At 38.6% G+C, this 19,265-nt stretch overlaps 1 protein-coding gene across 1 annotated transcript in view; it reads left to right on the top strand.

Moving 5' to 3' along the window:
* FYB2 (FYN binding protein 2) overlaps positions 1 to 19,265 on the top strand; it is a gene marked incomplete at its 5' end in the record, with an annotated part of 89,186 nt that overhangs the window by 61,624 nt on the left and 8,297 nt on the right. Inside the window, 7 exons of the mRNA XM_084873815.1 lie at positions 3,013 to 3,127; positions 3,218 to 3,258; positions 6,810 to 6,873; positions 7,786 to 7,881; positions 9,983 to 10,011; positions 11,249 to 11,309; positions 18,610 to 18,696. Of these exons, the coding sequence (XP_084729941.1) occupies positions 3,013 to 3,127; positions 3,218 to 3,258; positions 6,810 to 6,873; positions 7,786 to 7,881; positions 9,983 to 10,011; positions 11,249 to 11,309; positions 18,610 to 18,696 (493 nt within the window). The remainder of the gene's footprint in view (positions 1 to 3,012; positions 3,128 to 3,217; positions 3,259 to 6,809; positions 6,874 to 7,785; positions 7,882 to 9,982; positions 10,012 to 11,248; positions 11,310 to 18,609; positions 18,697 to 19,265) is intronic.

Consider the following 19,265-nt stretch of genomic DNA (forward strand, 5'->3'; position numbering starts at 1 on the left):
GCAGTATTCACCTCTGGTATTAGAAATAAGGAGAGTGGTTCCCTTGTGGAAGGTAATAGTGACTAAAAGCACAAGAAGGCACTGTAGGTCACTGGCACTATGGCTTTTTTATTTGTTTTATGTATGTGGAATACATTAATAAATTCAATTTGGGACAATTTGTTGAGCTTATGATGTGTGCCCTTTCCTATATATTGTACTCTAATTGAATTTTAAAACATGGTAGGGTAACTGTTAAAAGACAGGCATAACACACATACCTTTTAAACAAAACAAAAAAAACAAAAAAAAGGAAAGAACAAAATGAAGAAAAAAGAAATCTCAATCAAAAAAAGAGGAAAATGAGGGGGGAAGGGAACAAATATAAGGTATGTAATAAGATAATATATATAAATCTATATATATAAAAGCCTAAGTGACCATTATGACTGGTCGTGCATGCCATTATGACTGGTCAGTGCATGTCACAGCAACTGGTCAACTGGCCTGAACAACCAGTTGACCAGGTGCTGTGACATGCACTGACCACCAGGGGGCAGATGATTTTCAATGCTGAAGCTGTCCCCTGGTGGTCAGTGCACTCCCACAGCCACCCTCCCGCGACTGGCCAACCTCCCACAGTGCCTCCCCACATCCTGCAGGCCCCAATCACTCCAATCAATCCTTGGCCCAGGCACAAATTCGTCCACTGAGCCTCTAGTTTAAAATATTGGCAGACACTATAAATTTAATACACAAAAGCCTCTTGTTAGAAGATATATGAATTGAAGATATTTTTTGTTTTTTATTTATTTATTTTTTAAATATATTTATTTATTTTTTAAATATATCCTACAGAGAGGAAGGAAGAGAGATAGAGAGCTAGAAACATCGATGAGAGAGAAACATCGACCAGTTGCCTCTTGCACACTCCCTACCGGGGATATGCCTGCAACCAAGGTACATGCCCTTGACCAGAATCAAACCCGGGACCTTTCAGTCCGCAGACTGATGATCTACCACTGAGCCAAACCGGTTTCGGCTATTTTTTTTTTTTTTTTTTTTTTTTAATTAGAGCACCTTTTATGTGCCAGCACTATTCAAGGAGCTGAGGGTATAACAGTACACAAAACAGACAAATATTCCCATCTTCATGGAGGTTACATACTTAGCAGAGGGGACAAATAATATATAAACATAAAATAGCCACTGTGTGGAATGGCAGTAAATGTAATGGGGAGGAGAGGAATAAAGCAAGGAAAGAGAATTAGGGAGACTGGTAGAATTATTAGAAGTAGTAATTTTTAAAGCACTCATGCAACCTCAAAGACTTTAAGCAGATGAGAAAGTGAGCCATAGGGTAAAAATGTTCTGGTGAGAGAGGGAAAGTAGCGATTCTGCTCTGAGGCAGAAGCCATTAGCTGTGTTGGTGGCAAGAGGCCATTGTGCACAGCAGAGTGACTGAAGGAATGTAGAGTTGGAGATGAGCTCATAGATAACAAGCAACTTTTCTAGACTATTGCAAGAACCTTGGCATTCACTCTAAATGGGATTTTTTTTTTTAAAGAATGGAAAGTTTAGAGCACACAAATGGAGTTATCATACTTGTGTCTTAAAGAACCATCCTGGCTTCTGTCTTGAAAACAAAAGGTGAGATAAATCAGGGGACCCGTCAGGAATTTGTTGCAATAAGTAAGCTGAGAAATGACAGTAACTTGGAGGAGGATGTCATAGCAGAATCATTGAGATGTGTTTAGATTCAGGATGTAACGTGAAAGTAGAGCTGTGGGTTGGAAGTGGGATATGAGAGAGAAAGGAGGTGAGGCTATCTGCAAGGGTTTGGACCAGAGCAACTGGAAGGATGGAATTGCCACTTTTTATTGAGTTGGGGCAGATTGCAGGCAGAGCAGATTTGCAGAGAGAAGTCATGAGTTTGGTTTTGGAACGCTATATGTTTAGACAAGCAAATGGAAATGGTGTATCTAGATGGAGTATCTAGCATTAATCAGAGATGTCTAAGTTAGAGCTGTAACTTTGGGAGTTGTCTATGTCTGAAAATGAAATCACAAACATTTACATTTGCCTCTGCCAAAAGGAACAATTAAAAGAAAGAAGAAAGAAAAAATGTCCAAACTAAGAATTAAGCAACTTTGTGTTCAGCATCTTTGTTTTGTTTTGGAGAAATTCATTGCTAACTCCTTAAGAAAAAGCAAGACCTTATGCCTCAGAGAGCTGACTTCATTGAAATAGTTTGTGGCCTGTGTGCTAACTGACTTCTTGTCAGAGGATAAAATCTTGTTACTGGGTTCATTTAATTAATAGACACAACTCAATTTGCTTATTGTTTATTTGGAAGATATGTTACCACTTATTTCTAATTAATATTTGAAAATGGTTCTAAATCACCCATACTCTAAATATTAACCTATGCCAGCTGATAAAAAGGAGAAAGTTTTATGGTTATGACAAAATTACAGCACTATGAAATAAACCACCTGCATTTAACAGGCCAGCTACTTCTGCAAACACTCCAGTACATTGTTCCATCTGGCAGACCATCTTCTGGCTGATTCCAACATTAATGAATATTAAATGTTGACATACGTTTAGTCAACTTGTTTAAGAAATTTTACTTTAAGGGGACAATAATGCACAAAAGTGGATAAGCTCATTTAGGTGAAGGAAGGAGCCCCAGGGACATACTCTAGAGGATTTCCGCCTTTGAGGTCAGAGATTAGAGCAAGAACCATCAAGTAAGAGGAAGGAGTTGCTGGTTCACTAGGGAACTAGCATCAATCTTTGCCACAATCATGTAAGAGTAGGTGCTATTGATCATTATCCCAACTTTAGAGATGCATAGCTGAGCTTCTGCAAGGAGAAGTGGTTTGCTAAGGGTCATAGACACCAAGATGGTAAACCAGTTTTAGTTCATGCAGTCTGCCTTCTCCTATTCTTGCCTCCATTGCCAGTGGGGGGTGTGAGTGCATTTATTGTAGTGCTCGTTCTTCAGGGGTTTCTCTCTTTTCCTTACAGGTGGGTATGTGGAGGCCTTGGGGTTGACAAAAGAAGCACCCAGTCAAGGGGCCTTTTGGCCACATTCCATCTCAGAAGAGACCTACGATGATGTTGAGTACCCTGGGAGAAAAGAGTAAGTGCACCTCAGCCCTTCAGCAGTGTGATGAGAATTTAAAGGCTTTGCAAGACATATGAATGGTTTTTGTTTCTTTTCTCCCCACAGATCAAAGTTAGACTTCTCCAACTCATTTGCCTCAGATAGTGGTAAGTGAGGAAGACATTTCTGAAACTGCCAGTAGCAACTGCTGGGTTCTCAGTGGCTGATTAATGATAACTCACCTTTTGTTTATATTTTAATAATACCGGTTGGGTGGGTAACAGGGAGCTCATGGCAGTGCAGTGGGCTAGGGTATGTGTCATAAATACACTGAGAACTGTGAAGGTGAAGATGCTGGTAATGGAACTCCTGTGGCAAAGAAGAAACATTGTTGTAAAATGGTTTTCTTCCAGATCTCTTCACAAAGGAAGTCTGATTATAGGAATGCTTTTACATAAAACACTTTCACAAGTCAACCTTAACATGATCTGAAGGCCTTGAGTAGGTTGTCTCTACCTCCCTCTGCAGCCTGTTCTCTCCCTTTGTACTGTCTTCATCTCTGAGATCTAACCATGCTGACGTTTTTAGCTCCTCTGACTTGCCAGGCTCTTAAGCACCCACCAAGCTCCTGCTCCAGGGTGTTTGCATATACTACTCCCTTTTTCTGGAATTTTTTTAAAATTTAATAAATCTTTATTGTTCAGATTATTACAATGTTCCTCTCCTTTACCCCCATAGCTCCCCTCTACCCAGTTCCCACCCCACCCTCTGCCGTTACCTCCCGGCCCACTGTACTCATCCATAGGTGTACAATTTTTGTCCAGTCTCTCCCTCACCCTCCTCCCCTCTTTCCCCCTGAGAGTTGTCAGTCCAATTCCTTTCTATGCCCCTGATTCTATTTTATTCACCAGTTTATTTTGTTCATTAGATTTTTAATTCACTTGATTTTTAGATTCACTTGTTGATAGATATGTATTTGTTCTTCATAATTTTTATGTTTACCTTTTTCTTCTTCCTCATCTTAAAGAATACCTTTCAGCATTTCGTGTAATACTAGTTTGGCGGTGATGAACTCCTTTAGGTTTTTCTTGCCTGTGAAGCTCTTTATCTGACCTTCAATTCTGAATGACAGCTTTGCTGGGTAGAGTAATCTTGGTTGTAGGTTCTTGCTATTCATCACTTTGAATATTTTTTGCCACTTACATATGGCCTGCATAGTTTCTGTTGAGAAATCAGCTGACAATTGTATGGGTGCTCCCATTAGGTAATTAACTGTTTTTCTCTTGCTGCTTTAAATATTCTCTCTTTGTCTTTTGCTCTTGGCATTTTAATTATGATGTGTCTTGGTGTGGTCCTCTTTGGATTCCTTTTGTTTGGGATTCTGTGTGCTTCCTTTACTTGTAAGTCTATTTCTTTCACCAGGTGGGGGAAGTTTTCTGTCATTATTTCTTCCAATAGGCTTTCAGTATCTTGCTCTCTCTCTCCTTCTAGGACCCCCATAATTCTGATGCTGCTACACTTGAAGTTGTCCCAGAGGCTTCTTACACTATCTTCAAATTTTTGGATTCTTTTTTTCTTTTTGCTCTTCTGGTTGAGTATATTTTGCTTCTTTGTATTTCAAATCTTTGACTTGATTCTTGTGGTCCTCTATTCTGCTGTTGTGTCTCTGTATAATATTTTTTATTTCAATAAGTGCATGTTTAATTTCTAGTTGGTCCTTATTCATGTCCTCAAGGGTCTCACTAAATTTATGGGCCTTTTCTAGGAAATTTTTTAAAAACCTTATAACCATGGTTTTGAACTCTATATCCAGTCATTTGTTTCCCTCCATTTCTTTAGTTTGTGATCTGTTTCTTTGTCTCTGCATTTTCACTGCTTCCCTGAGTTGGTAGGATAGCTTTGTATGCTATTTGTCCTAGATATATGGCCCATTGGCTCAGCTTCCCCAATTACCTGAGGTGGACACTCTTGGTGTACCCCTTTGTGGTCTGTGTGTACAGCCTTGGTGTAGTTAAGCCTTGATTATTGTTGGTATCACTGGGAGGAATTGACCTCCAGACCAATTGGTTGTAAGGATCAGCTGTGGCTACACTGGGAGAATTTCTATGTTGGAGACAGCCTATGAGACAAGACTTGCAAAATTGCAAAAGCCTCTGTGCTGGATGGAGCAGAGTCTTAGGGCTGAGCAGACAGTCTAGGCTTCCCATCAGCCCTTCCCTATGATGCCCCTGGGTCTCAGTGTCCCTCAGTAATTGCTGCAAGCACTCTAAAAGTAAGCTGCCCTTGAGTTTTGCCCACTGCCAGACAGTCCAGTTTCTCCCCCAATGAAGAAGGATTTCCAGATTCTCGCCTGTACTGGAGTTCAGTGTAGTGAGGGAGCTTTCGTTTCCCATCTGCTAGGGAAAGCCAGTGGTGCACTCAGCAGACAGTCCTCTCTTCTCTTACTCATGCATGCACCTCTAGATCTCTGCCTTTCACGGTTCCTTTGAGTCTCTGTCTGATAGTCCAGATTCTTCCCATAAGAGCGTGGGTCCCCAAGGTCTTGCCCGGAACTAAGGTTCAGCACAGTCAGGAGCTTTTGTCTCCTTAGAAAGCCAGCCAGGCACTCAGCCATGCACAGGTGTGACTCCATACCTCAGCCTTTTGCAGCTCCTCTGATTCTTTGTGTGCTTTCCTCTTTCCTTCTAGTTGTAGAATTTCCACTCAGCCAGCTTTCCTGTGGTTCTGGATGATGTTCATTTTGTCTTTTAGTTGTAGTTTTGAAATTGTTGTATGAGGTAGCAGTTTAGGTGTTTACCTATGCTGCCATCTTGGTTTCTCTCTCTTTCTGGAATTTTCTTTCCTTTCCTGTACCCTTCACCTAATGACTCTTGACCTTTCTTCTGATTTCAGCTCAATCATTACTCCCCTGGTGAACACTCTTGTTGGTGTACAATCTCAGAGTAACAAGTCTCTTTTTTTCATAGCACTTGTCAGTTATAATTTTATATTTATATTATTTCTTTGATTAATAATTCTCTTCCCTTAACCCCTAGCACAATACCAGATACTTTTTATATAACATTTTAAAAATATTTGTTGAATAAATGAACAAAAAAATGGAGGAAGGATCAGCAGATGCTACTCTGCGTATTTTATCCTTCTTAGAATGCCAGAATTTTAGATGGAGAAATCATCTTAGAGATCATTAAACAGAGACATTCAATAGCTCCCCTAAACTCACTGTTCTGAATGTGAACATCCTCCACTGTCAAGGTGAATTCAAAGAATATCTATGTATATTAAGCATTTGTGTTGGGCTAGGCTAACGCCATGCTGTGAAGGGAAAGAATATCCAAGATGAATTATTTCTCCATTATTTCCCCAGAATTCAACACAATGTCTGATATTTAGTAGGCTCTGATTGCTGTATGTTAAATATGCCATGGGGGGGAGGGGGAAAGGCAGAAGAAAGGAATCTGTTGATAAACCAACTTTTATTGATTTGGATGCAGAGGTAGAAGCAAATATTAATTTTCATTTATATATACTATTTTTATAAAGGTTTAATTATTTTTACCATGTGCTTATAAAAATATGCACATATGTTTCAATAGCAACTATTCAAACAAAAGAAAGATCAAAGTTCCTAAGCACCTGGTAAGTATCCAATAATGTTTTATTAAATATGAATCTGAACTATTGTCATTATAACGAATGGATTTTTTTTTAATTTCAGAAGAAAATAGTAACGAAACGTATGAAGATGTATACAAAACAAAGAGCAACTCCACAAAGAACGAGTGAGTTTCTCTCTTTTTTGGCTTCCTACCTAATGGCATGTCCTACTAGTTTAGGATGATGAGTTGAAGAAGTAACTTTCTTCCCTGTCCCCACCATCTTTAGGGAGGATTTGCACAGAGAATGGAGGTAAATAGAACACCGGTAATTGTACACAATCACATGGTATAAATTTCAAATTACATTGCTTTCTCTTCTGAGAAAATGTTCATCTCCCAAAGTAGGGACTTTGGTATTATGTTAGAAAATAAATGAGAAATAAGTAAATGTCAACAAAAATTTGCCTCCATTCCATGGTTTTCAAGAATAAAAGTGGACATTGTTTGTCAAGTTTAGTTATGAGGGCCATGTTGTGGAAAGGAAAACAGCAATAGTCAAAAGCAAGAAGTTTGAGGGTTTAAGGAAAAAAAGGGGATCCATGCTGGTTGGAATAACCTGTATGTATCACTCCCTCTTTCTACCCCAAAAACAACCCAAGAACATATTTAGAAAAACTTGATTCATCAGCTAGGTAGTCAGTGTTCCAACATTATTGTATGAATCATTGTTGGTAAATTAAAAATCAGTGACATGAATTTTAGGAGCAGGAATTTCTATAAGTTATTTTTAGTATAGTTTGTAAACCATGCTTCCTGAGGCATCTTCACTAAAAGGAAGACTTTGTTCCATAAACTGCAAAATAGAGACCATTTAGGGTAAACAAATGTTTGTATTGAAATATAATAATTCCCTTCATGGCTGACTGGCTTGTGCTATTTCATATTGACATCAAAACAAAGAACAGAGAAGTTGGTGAGACATTTTCCTGCTCTTCCTTGGGTGGGTGTTCCAAGCCTCTGGCCCTTTTCCTATAGCATCCTTCCATTTCTAGTACTCTCTCAAACGCTGTGTTTCTACCCTCTGATTCCTCTTAGTTTAGATGGCAAAGCTCTTAAGAGACTACAGAGATTCTTCAAGAAAGAAAAGGATAGATTTAAGATGAAGACAACCAAGTTGAAAGAAAATGTAAGGTAAAAAAAAGTCCTCTTTTATTTCTCTTTCCAGGGGAGAGTTGGCAGTGCCTGCCTCATAGTCACATAGCCGGGTGCTCTCCATCCTGCTCTCAGACACAGTGGGGAGCATACCAGAAAGTAAAGCCAAAGACCCTGGCTATCATTTACCTCCTTCTTGCCCATCTTTGGGTGCACCACACTCACAGATGTTAATGAAAAATGACAAAGACCCTTTTTAGAAAATTGATGCGAAAAGGTTATACGTAGTACTCAAGGGTAGAGGGAAGTCTCAAGCAAAATCCGGAAAGGAAGCTGACAGCATCACCCTAGGCATATGCTCCTGGTTTCTGTAAGCATTATGTTGTTAATTAAGGCCTTTATGCATTCTTATTCCATCAAGTTCCAGTGTCTTGTTTTTTGGTGTGTTTGGGGTTTTTTTTGGTTTTTGTCTTTTTTGTGTGTGTGTTTTTGGTTTTTTGTATGTTTATTTTTGTGTTTGTTTTTTTGTCTGCAATTTGTAATCTTATTTGCCTCTCTTGAGAAAGGCAATGTGTGGAGAGGGAAGATGAACTTTTCAGCTGATTGGTCCATCTATCTCCAAGTCTTAGGCCTGGAAAGAACTCTCCAGGGTCTCCCTGCTAATGACCAATGTTTGGGAGGAATACATTTTCACTGGTAATAAGAAGAGATTGAGACCTAGAGTCTGGATTCTGGTTTCAGCTCTCCCATTTATTCAATGTGTAACTGGGAAAATTCACTTTGTGTTTGCCCCTGTACAGCCTGTTTCCTATTGTATACAGTGAAAGGGAGACCGCGTAATCTCTGGAGGCACTTCTGTCCCTCGTCTGGAGATATAGGTGTATAGATATACATGCAGCTCTGTATTGTATGAGGACAGGAAATGGTAAAGTAATTTGCCAAGGTCATTACAAATACTAACATGGAATTATGTTATTCTATCTTGAAGTTCTTTTCAGTGATAAAGCCTCCAAGTTGCGCAGCTTTAAATCTAATTGTCTGTTGGATATAGATTGACCAAGAGATCCAATAGAATATAGAGTTTATGAATCATAGTCCTGGCTGTGGAGAAAGAGGGTATTTGGCTCCTGTAGTCAATGTGACCTAGAGGCAGACTCTGGCACTAGCCGGTTAGATGCTTCCAACAGAGATGATTAGCATGACACCCACAGTCCCTTATAAATAAGATCCAGTGAGAATGGCCTCTGACTTCTACTCCAACCTGCACATCACAGTGCTGACACACCCAGTCTGGTCTTATAGACATGCCAGCAGAATCACTGAGCGTCCATGTGTCCTGGGCACAACCGCTAGAAGTAACTCGGTAAGATAAGGTAGGCATTGGGATTCACTTTTAAAATGAAGAAACTGAGGCTTACATGAAGGTGAACTGATTTTCCCCAAAGTGCTGTTCCTTTGGACATTTCTTTATTATGTGGTTTTTTTGTGTGTGTTTTTTTTTTCTGTTTTTTTTTTCAGTGTCACATTAATTAACTTTTCCTCTCTCTCACTAAATTCCAAGCTACTTCAGGACAGAAACTGTGCCTAATCACTTTGTATACCCAGGACCTGGGCCTGTAGGGCTGAACTTAAATAATTGCTTAAAATACATGGATTTTTTTCTACTACATCATATTTCCTTTCAAGTGATCTTAACTGGGAGATTTAAGAAGAAGCCAATCATCTGTCTAGGCCAAATGTCCTGACTCACTTAGCAGTTTACCATCTTCCAGCTCCACCTGGCCTGGAATCCTGTCCTCATCCTTTTAGTTTATCCATAGGCATAGCCAGTGTCTCTAGAGGGTTGTGTGTATCTGATGGGCATCTTGGAAGTTTAGGAGGCAGAAATAGAATCCTGGATGGAGTAGGGCAGGGCTGTGGGGCAGCCTGAAGCTGTATGGTAGGAAAGGGTATAAGTGGTCACTTGGGATAAATAAGGTCATTTAAAAGAGGGGAGAAGGGTCAGAACACAGATGCAGGGAAGGTAAGCTCTACCCGCATCTTTGACTAGAAATATCAGTATCAAGAAACCTAGGCCTCACTGTGCTTTTCTGACCATGGCTTTCTTTCCTAATCCTCTGTGCCTTTTGTCCACTAACAGTGAGTTTTCCATTTCGCTGCCGGATTTAGGTAAGTGACATTTGCTTATTTCTGGCACAAAACCTCACAGATTGGCATAGTCAGGGGCTGGCAAAAAGAAGCAGTCATTCTGCCTGCATTCTACATTTAATGAAAAATTGATACATCCAAATCAAAGAACAAATTTTCCACAACAGTAGTACTGACTTTGGGGAAGATGTGCATCATTTCTCAAGCGCCTACTATATTCCAGGCCTCTTAAAATCCCAGAAAGAAAGAAGTCATTACCATCCCTTTCTAGAGAGGCTCTAGGATCCACATACCTACTCTAATGTTCTGGGATTTGAACTCAGGTCTCTTGGATTACAAAGCTCTTGCATCCAAATTATACCACACAGCCACCTGAAGTTTTGGTAGCCAGATCTCCCTAATTACAATGCAGTAAATTGAGCATGATCATATTGTAGCACACACACTAGCTGAATCAAGTATGGGTCGTTGCAATTTGTTTGCTTTGCTGTAAAAAACAATAGTGCACAAATTAGCATGGTGCCTTGCACCCAGTAGGCTCTCAACACAAGTTGAATGTTATTAAAAGAGGGCCATGTCTTCTGTTGGATTTTGTGGGCTCTAGCCATGGTGGCTGCTTTAATTTCACTGTGACTTGGCAATTCAAGTATATATTATAGTCCATATATATGAGTTTGCTGAACAAAATTTAAAAAGATTATATACACCTGGTCAAACTATAGGTCTCCCAAAATATCTATGTTAAAAAAAGGGCCACCTTAGAATAGACATGCATTGTATCCCATCCAAATTTATGAGTAATTGAATATGAATTATTCAGTTGCCAATGGTTTGAAATAAAAATTATGGGAGGAAAAATCAACATTAATATTCTATTAAACTCATATTTTTCCTTAGGAATTAAGTAAAAGCCTCTCAATATTCCAATAGTTATAACATCTTTTTTTTTAAATTGATTTAAAAGAGGATGGAAGGGTTGGAGAGGAGAGACAGACAGACATTAATCTAAATATGTGTGTGTGCACATTTGAGATATGAGGACATCTGTGTTTTTTTTAATCTTTAGTTGAATTTCTTCCCAAATGAGAACTTCCTCATTCTTTGATCCTTTCAAACTATCTGTATTCTGTGATTAGGTTTTGATAAAAGTGGCTTTGGGATGTGCCTGGATAATTAGGTAATTGTGTGCAATTTGAATAGTCAGGATTTGTATAGACCATACTGATAATGGACTGTTTTGATCCTATCTTGATTCTAGAACTTAGATCCCAGGAAATTATTATCCATCCTGATGTGAACATCAATGAAAAAGAGTCAAAGTAAGTCCATTTACCTTCTGTTCATCCCTAGTATTTAACCCATGTCCTGGTGTCTTGTTGCATATGGTCAGACGGCCATCTTTGGATCTTGGATAAAAAGCAACTTGTTGCCGAAACCAGTTTTGCTCAGTGGATAGAGTGTCAGCCTGCAGACTGAAAGGCCCCTCATTCTATTCCGGTCAAGGCCATGTACCTTGGTTGCAGGTACATCCCCAGTGGGGAGTATGCAAGAGTCAGCTGATCGATGTTTCTCTCTCACCGATGTTTCTGACTCTATCCCTTTCTCTTCCTCTCTGTAAAAAAAATCAATTTTATATATATATATATATTTTAAAGCAACTTGTTACATCCCCCCAATGAGAAGGGAAAACAATAACTAACATAGATGTTCTAACAGTGGAAGGTGACTCAAATGTCACTGGAGCTTTAGAACCTGTTTCTTACCCTTGAATCTAGGGACTTGAACTTATTTTAATGCAACAAACATTTGTTTAATCATCTGTGGACAAGGCAACAGGGGAAATAGGAGGTACCATCTGACAAAACCTCAGTTCTCTAAGACTAAATAGTTATAACCTATCGAAAAGAAAACTTCCCAAAACTTGACTCCCCTTCTAGCTATAATACATATCCATCCTTTCCCTTTAAACTTATGTCTTCTCTGCTCATCCCACCAAGCTCATGGCAATGACCTCTGTACTGGTCACACGGATGCACTTATTTTTGGTAAGGCCAATAATAATTCTTTGTTACAGTTAGCACAGACCATTAAGTCCTTAGCTTTCTTGATTTCACTATATCTTAAACTGTTGACTAAAAAAAATACTAACTTTTCCCCAGGTTTCCATATTATCATTATTTCTTATTTCTCATCTTTGGCTGTGGCTCCTCCTGCTTGGTTTTTGTTTGTTTGTGTTTGTTTGTTTGTTTGTTTGTTTTTGTTTTGTTTTTTTGTTTTGTGTGGGTGCTGTGTGAGTTCTAATTCTACTGTTCAACTCTTCCAAAATCATGTGTCCCTCACTTCTATTTCACTTCTATTCTTCCTTTGTATGTTCTGGAATGATCTCATCCACATTAGGGCTTTGATAGCAATCACTATGATAATGATACCAAAATTTATATGTGGAGGTTGGATTTCTTTCCTCCACTCTAATAGGCCTGCGAACTCTATTTGAAACTCAGAATTCCCTAATAAATCATAACCTCAACCCTCCCATCCAAATATGGTCATTTTCTCCTAATCTCTATGTTGGTGCCTGTTTCAATTGCCCAAACCAATATTCTAAGCATTGTCCTTAACTCCTCTTCTGCCCCACACCCTCTTCTCTTTCCAATAATTCTCCAAACACTTCCAATCTCCATCCCCTCTGCCCAGCCACAACGCAGGCCCTTAGTAGTTCTGTTGGATTTCAACAACTTTCTGAATGACCCTCCCACCTTCACTGCAGTTTATTCTCCAAATTTTCTGATATGCAAATGTGATCATGTCACAAAACCAACCACCCAGCAGCTTGAAACGTTGAGTGGTTATCAATTACTCTTTAGATTGAAATCCAAACTGCTTAAAAAGACATACAGTTTTTTAGTAATCCAGCCCCTGCCTCACCCAGACTTCCTCCTCAACTGCATTCCAGTGTTCCATCCATACAATACTACCTGGAGCTCCTTGAACTCAATCAGTTGTCTAGCATTCCTAAAGCTTCACATTTGTTCCAACTTCATTTGTTCCAGTTCATTCAACAGGTATGTAGTGAGTATGTACTATGTGTCAGGATACACAGTAGTGAAAATAGATATAATTTATATTCCTGTCTGATCAGAGACAGATAAATTAATAAAAATAAATTCATAATTTCAAATTGGAATTTGGTTGTTTGGAAATTTTGAAAGAGAGTGAACATAAGGTGTGTTTGTGTTGAGAGAAGACTGATAGTCATTTTAGAGTAGATCATTGAAGAGACCTCTAGCAGGGGGTGAGAATTTAAGAAAAGAAGACTGGTCTACCTATAATACTTTGCCATGCTTTTTGCCTGGTTATCTACTTTACCCATCATTATTTACTGCAACGGAATTAGATTTTCCCAGGAAGCCTCTCTGACCTTGTCTATTTGGGTTAGAAACTCCTCCTTAACCAGAACATTATCCTCGAAGAAATAAGTAGTGGTCTTATTTCTTGCTTGTCCCCTCCTCTAAATGAACGATCCCTAAGGAAAGGACTGCGGCTTTCCAATCTATATCATGTGCCCTTATACCAAAACAATTGATTTATGTAACAAGGGACCTGCTTTAATAAAAATGAGCAAAATGATCTGGAAGCTCAGAATAGGTACCACTTCCATTATTTGGGGGATCAGGAAAGTCTCTGTGCCAAGGTGAAGTAGAAGGATATGTAACACTGACAGGAGGGGGCACTATGTAACTAAAAAACAGGTTTTTGGCAAGCTTATTGCTTCTGATGAACACAAGTGCTTAATTTTAATGTGTTTGAATTTATCAATTTACCCTTTATGATTGTTGCTTTATCTCTTAAAGAAGTATTTGTCCCAAGGTTATATGATATTCTCCCTTATCTTCTAAAACTGTCAGTTCTACCTTTTTACACTTAAACCTTAGATCTGTCTGGAATGGATTTTTGTATTTATAGGGATGTAGAGATCTAATTAAATTTTCTTCCATGTGAATAAATGTCCTGGCCGGATTGAGTGTCTCTATTTTCCCATTGACCTACAACACGGCCTTTGTCGCACCAAATGTCCAATATCTGGAGACCTGTTTCCATGTTCTCTGATCCTTCCATTGTCACATCTATCTTCAGCATATCGTGGTCTGAGACAGTAATTGATATCAGTATCTTAACATGTTCTGAGACATGACTTATGCCAAGTATATGGTCAATTTTTATAAATGTTCTATGTGAACGCTATAAATATATTACTTTTCTCTCTTTTTTTGAGTTCTCTGATTTTTTTATACAGGGATCAATTTATGTACTTTAAATCAAGTATGTGTTAATTTTTTTATTAAAAATCTTCCATAAATATGGCTTTTTAGATCCTTGATTCAACATTTGAAATTTGTTGAAATATTACACAAAGATGGCAAATTTTTCATTTTCTTCCAAAAGTTCTAGCATTTATTGCTTTCTATATTCTATTTTATTAATTGCATATAAAATTTGAAATTTATTCTAGTAAATTAAATGTTTCTTCATTATGTTGTAACCATTTCTATCCCTAATACTATTAACAAAAATATGTATATAGCTTTTACTGTGGTTTAGTCACTGTTTCATATATTTAATATACATTAACTCATTCAATCTCACAACAATCCTCTGAGGTAGACACTATTATACAAATTTTATAGAAGAGAGATTGAGGCACAGGTTAAGCCACCTGCCCAGGCTCACACTGCTAGTGTTCTTCACTAGTGTCTCCTGGAGATTCTCTTTCTTGAAGTTATGTGCCCAATATTATATGCCTCCTGATATTTTCATTAGTATTTCCCTAGTATACATGTTGGATCTTTTAATTGTTTTCTGCATATTTACATTCATTGTCTCTCATATAAATAACATAGAACTGAATTTGGCTTTTTTTTTTAATCTAGTATGGCCCAGCTGGTGGTGTTGCCCAGTGGTTGAGTGTTCACCCATGAATCAAGAGGTCCCCAGTTCAATTCCTGGTCAGGGCACATGCCCAAGTTGTGGGCTGGTGTGCAGGAGGCAGCTGATCAATGTGTCTCTCTCATGTTTCTATGTCTCTATCCCTATCCCTTCCTCTATAAAATAAAATCTTTTTAAAAATCCAATATCATCATGTCTTATTTCTTACCTTGTCCTTGACCTAAATTTCAGTCTTCTGGAATGCAGTGGAGCTGATACTAGCATTTTCCTCAGGACAGACTTGCCTTCTATGCTTGCATATAGCTTACTGCTCTCTGTCTGGTTTCAGCTGATTTGTGGGGCTATTAATATACTAGGTATTGTCCTTAGTGATTTAAGACAAAAGGAGGAAGGAAAAAAAAAAAGAAAGAAAAAAAACATTATCCAGCATTTTGAATTTGGAGAGCCCTTCAGAATGTTCTCCTTACTCTCTGCTGCCAAATGAGGATGGGCAGAATTCTGAGCAGGAGGGCAATACAATCAGAGCTGCCTTTTGGGAGTAACCCAGCCTTCCATGGAACACTGCAGAAGAAATCAGATTAGAATATATGTTAGCATGTTATTACTGAGGTCATTTCAGGGAAAGCTTTGGGACCAAAGCCAGGAGCTCATAATGCTGTGACCTGCTCGACGTTCTCCACAGGATGTGAGAGACACTCTATAGTGCTGTGCTACTCATAACAATGACTGGTGATGTGGGAAAATAAATGTTTCCCAAATTAAAAAAAAATGTATCATTAGAATCACTCAGCTGAAAGATGATCAAAATGTACCTTAGGGTGGTGAAAAGAATGAAGAAGAAATTATTTCAGAGAATTTAAGTGGAATTTATTAAATAGTTAATTCCTCTAGTGGAAACCATATCATCTTTATCTCCATTACCCAGCTCCTGATATAGCACGTAAGACATGGTAGGTACATGAGGAATATTTTATGAACAAATGATATTGATCAAACCGCTTAGACCCAACAGAGTCTGACTGATTTTCATGTCACAGTAAATCTTCTGTGTGGCCTCAGAGAAACCAATTATGAAAGACATCTGTTCCAGTCAGGACACTGATGGAGAGTAGCAGAATTTGGAAAAAGAGCAAGCAAAGATGGTATTTGAGCTCTTGTAAGCTTGGCTGATTTGCATGTCATGTCCTGGTGGGTATTCTGTTGAGGAGTACCCAAAAGCACTCTGGATTAGATTGTCACTAGCTAGGTAATCTGGACCTCTGCTTTATGTCTCACTACCTTTTGTTCATCAGAATATCTCCTAGGCCCTAGGAGTCATCAAAAGAAGGGACAGGGGGAATTGAAAAGGAGGCTGGCACCAGTGGAACCTGGGCATGTCATCTTCTCTGAACCTGAATTTCCTAACCTGTTATGTGGCAATAGCAGTCCTTATCCTGCCAAGTTCATTAAGATTTCTAACTTGATCCCTAGGAAAGCAAAAATAAGTTGACAAGGAGGCAAAAATTTGACCATAACATTCACATGGTTAGCATGGGTATAAAATGATGTGATCTTTCTGGAAGATAATTTGGCAGTGTGTATCTGAAATGCCCAGACTCGACTTAACCCAGTAATTTTATTGCAAGCAACAAGCTCTACTAAAAAGAAAAAAAAAGAAAAGAGAAAAAAAAAAAAACACATAAAGAACAAATTATGCAAAAAAAGTCTGTGTCATGGTTATTTATAAAAATTAGATGTTTAAAACCACCCAAATAGACAATGATTTTATAAGTATAGTAGAGGCCTAGTGCATGGATTCATGCACCAGTGGGGTCCCTCAGCTTGTGCTGTGCCCTCTCACAATCTGGGACCCTTTGGGAAATGTCAAAGAGCCAATTTCAGTCCAATCCCTGCAGGCCAGGCTGAGGGACCTCACCAGTGCACTAATCTGTGCACTGGGCCTCTAGTATGCATATAAGATCTTTGGTTAATCTCTTCCCACTCTCCCCCCCTCTCTCTAAGATTCATCAGTCTGTATGTACCATGTTTCCATGCCTGTGGTTTATACTCCTGCATTGAGTGCCCCCTGATGGTCACTGTACATCATAGCTACCAGCTGGTTAGCCAGTCACTTAGGCTTTTATATATATAGATTATAGTATAGTACTGTACATAAACGTTAACATATGTGATAAATATATACTAAATAGTTTTGAATGACATGGAGAAATGCTTTCACTGTGACAACTAAAAAAATAGCAGAATGAAAAATTGTATGTATCGGAATGAAAGGGTTTGGAAAATGTTTGGAAGGAAACTAAAATGTTCTTGAAAGGTCAGATCATGCTTATGTTCTCTTTTCTACTTCTGCTTCATTATTTAAATACTCAGAATATATTGCTTTATTATCAGTAAAGAAGATAAGCTTTTAAGTAGGCACTTGCCTTGTCCCTTCCCTGACCCCACAGCTATAGCCCCTTCCAAACAGCCATGCCCATTCTTACCAAGCAATGCTGTATGCCTGGCATAGACACACTGAAATATATGATTGGATCCCATTTTCTGGGAATCTGAAGTGGAGAGATGAAACAATTGGCTGGTAGACAGAAAAACAGTGATTACTGAGCTCCATATTGTAGACTTCAAAGGCAACAGAAAGGAGAGAGGGCTTGGAGCTCCCTCCACAAGTCCTGGAAGGCTTCTTAAAAGACTTTCTAAGCTTCATCTTCCTAGCCAGTCAAATGCTGAGTCCTTGACATGATGTTGGACACCTGTGACCATAATCCGAAGGGAAAGGTGACACAAGGTCTCTGAAAATCTCAAAAATCCCTGTGACATAATAGCCTGTGGTTCTAATTTACCCAACGAAGAGTTATTTAAGGTTCAGAGGTGCAGACACCAGATGGTTGACGGAACAGGATCCTGTTTTTCTCATAGTAATGATGGAGATGCTGGTAATTTTGTCATACCAGAAAGAAAGGAAAAAAACAAAACAAAACAAACAAAAAAACATGTTTTGAAGTAGGTATGCCATAGATTTGAGGCAAAGGCACCTGGGTTAAAATCCACTATTTCTGTGACTATGATATTCTCTGTTCACTATTTCCTCCTTTGTAACCCTTTATGAATGATTACTTTAATGGATGCTTACTGTGACAAGACAGTTAACATGTAAAAGCATAAGGCTTGGCACATAGGTTCTCAGAAAGTGTCAGTTCTTTCTACAATACCCTCTCCCTCCCTGATTCCTTCACTGCTCATGCTAAGCACAAGTTGGATTCGGTTTTTTTCATCGTGGAGGTTAATGTTATTATTCATATTTTAGAGGCACAGAAACTGAGGCTCAGAAAGGAGAGAAAGTATAATTACAAGCAGGTTGATCGCTTGCTGCTTGTTTCCAAAGTGGATTGCCACAGATCAGGGGGTCAGCTTTCTGTGGTCTGTGGGCTAAATTTAGCCAGCCACTTGATTTTTGGATAATACAGTCACACTGGCCAAGTTAAGTGGTTACCCCAGAGATGTTAGGCCTTGCAAAACCTAAAATATTTGCTATCTGAGGTTGCCATAGAATCAAAATATACTTCTAGATAACTTTTAAATATTTTTTGTAAAACAATTACCCAGAAAGTACAGATGGTTCCACAACTGTTTTAGTTCCATCTTAATTGACTTGCTCAAAAATATTTTTCTCTTTAGGGATGAAGATAAAGTAAAAACTTGGAAGCCCAAATTATTTAAACCAAAGGGGAAAAAAGAGAAGACAGATGCTCAAGGATCAGAAAGGTAAGTACACAGGTGTGCCTCTTTACAGCTTCTCTACATGCTATACCTCTCACCAGCTGCATACACTTAGGCCATCAGGACATTTGATTTTCAGGTTCTTCATCTGCACAATGAGAATTATAACACCTAAATTAGGGTACAGTTGAGGGGATTAGAAGAGACACAGAATATGAACATGTAAAGAGCAGCACACATTTATCTTTATCATCTCTGCTTTTGGTGAATGGGGAGTGAGGAAAGATTTCAAACCAGCCCTTATCAAACAGCAAAAACCTTCCAGTCTTCTTTATGGCCAAAAAGATCTTCCCCTATAAGACAAACCTTATGTAATATACCAGTCTGAACATATATGAAACTGGCATCATATCATAAGACTGACTTCCCTAAAATACAATATAATTCTAGTTATGTCTACATTAGTGTTAATTTACCAAAAACAAACAAACAAAAAAAAAACTGTTTTATCAACTCAAAATCTAACCTTCACTCATGTGATTCAGTTGGATGTGGGGGAATAGGGGGAGGCAATGTTTTTCACTGTCTTGGTGCTCAGTGCCCCAGCCTTCACC

This window comes from Pipistrellus hanaki (genome assembly GCF_964339955.1).
Source record: "Pipistrellus hanaki genome assembly, chromosome: 2".
Taxonomy (NCBI): domain Eukaryota; kingdom Metazoa; phylum Chordata; class Mammalia; order Chiroptera; family Vespertilionidae; genus Pipistrellus; species Pipistrellus hanaki.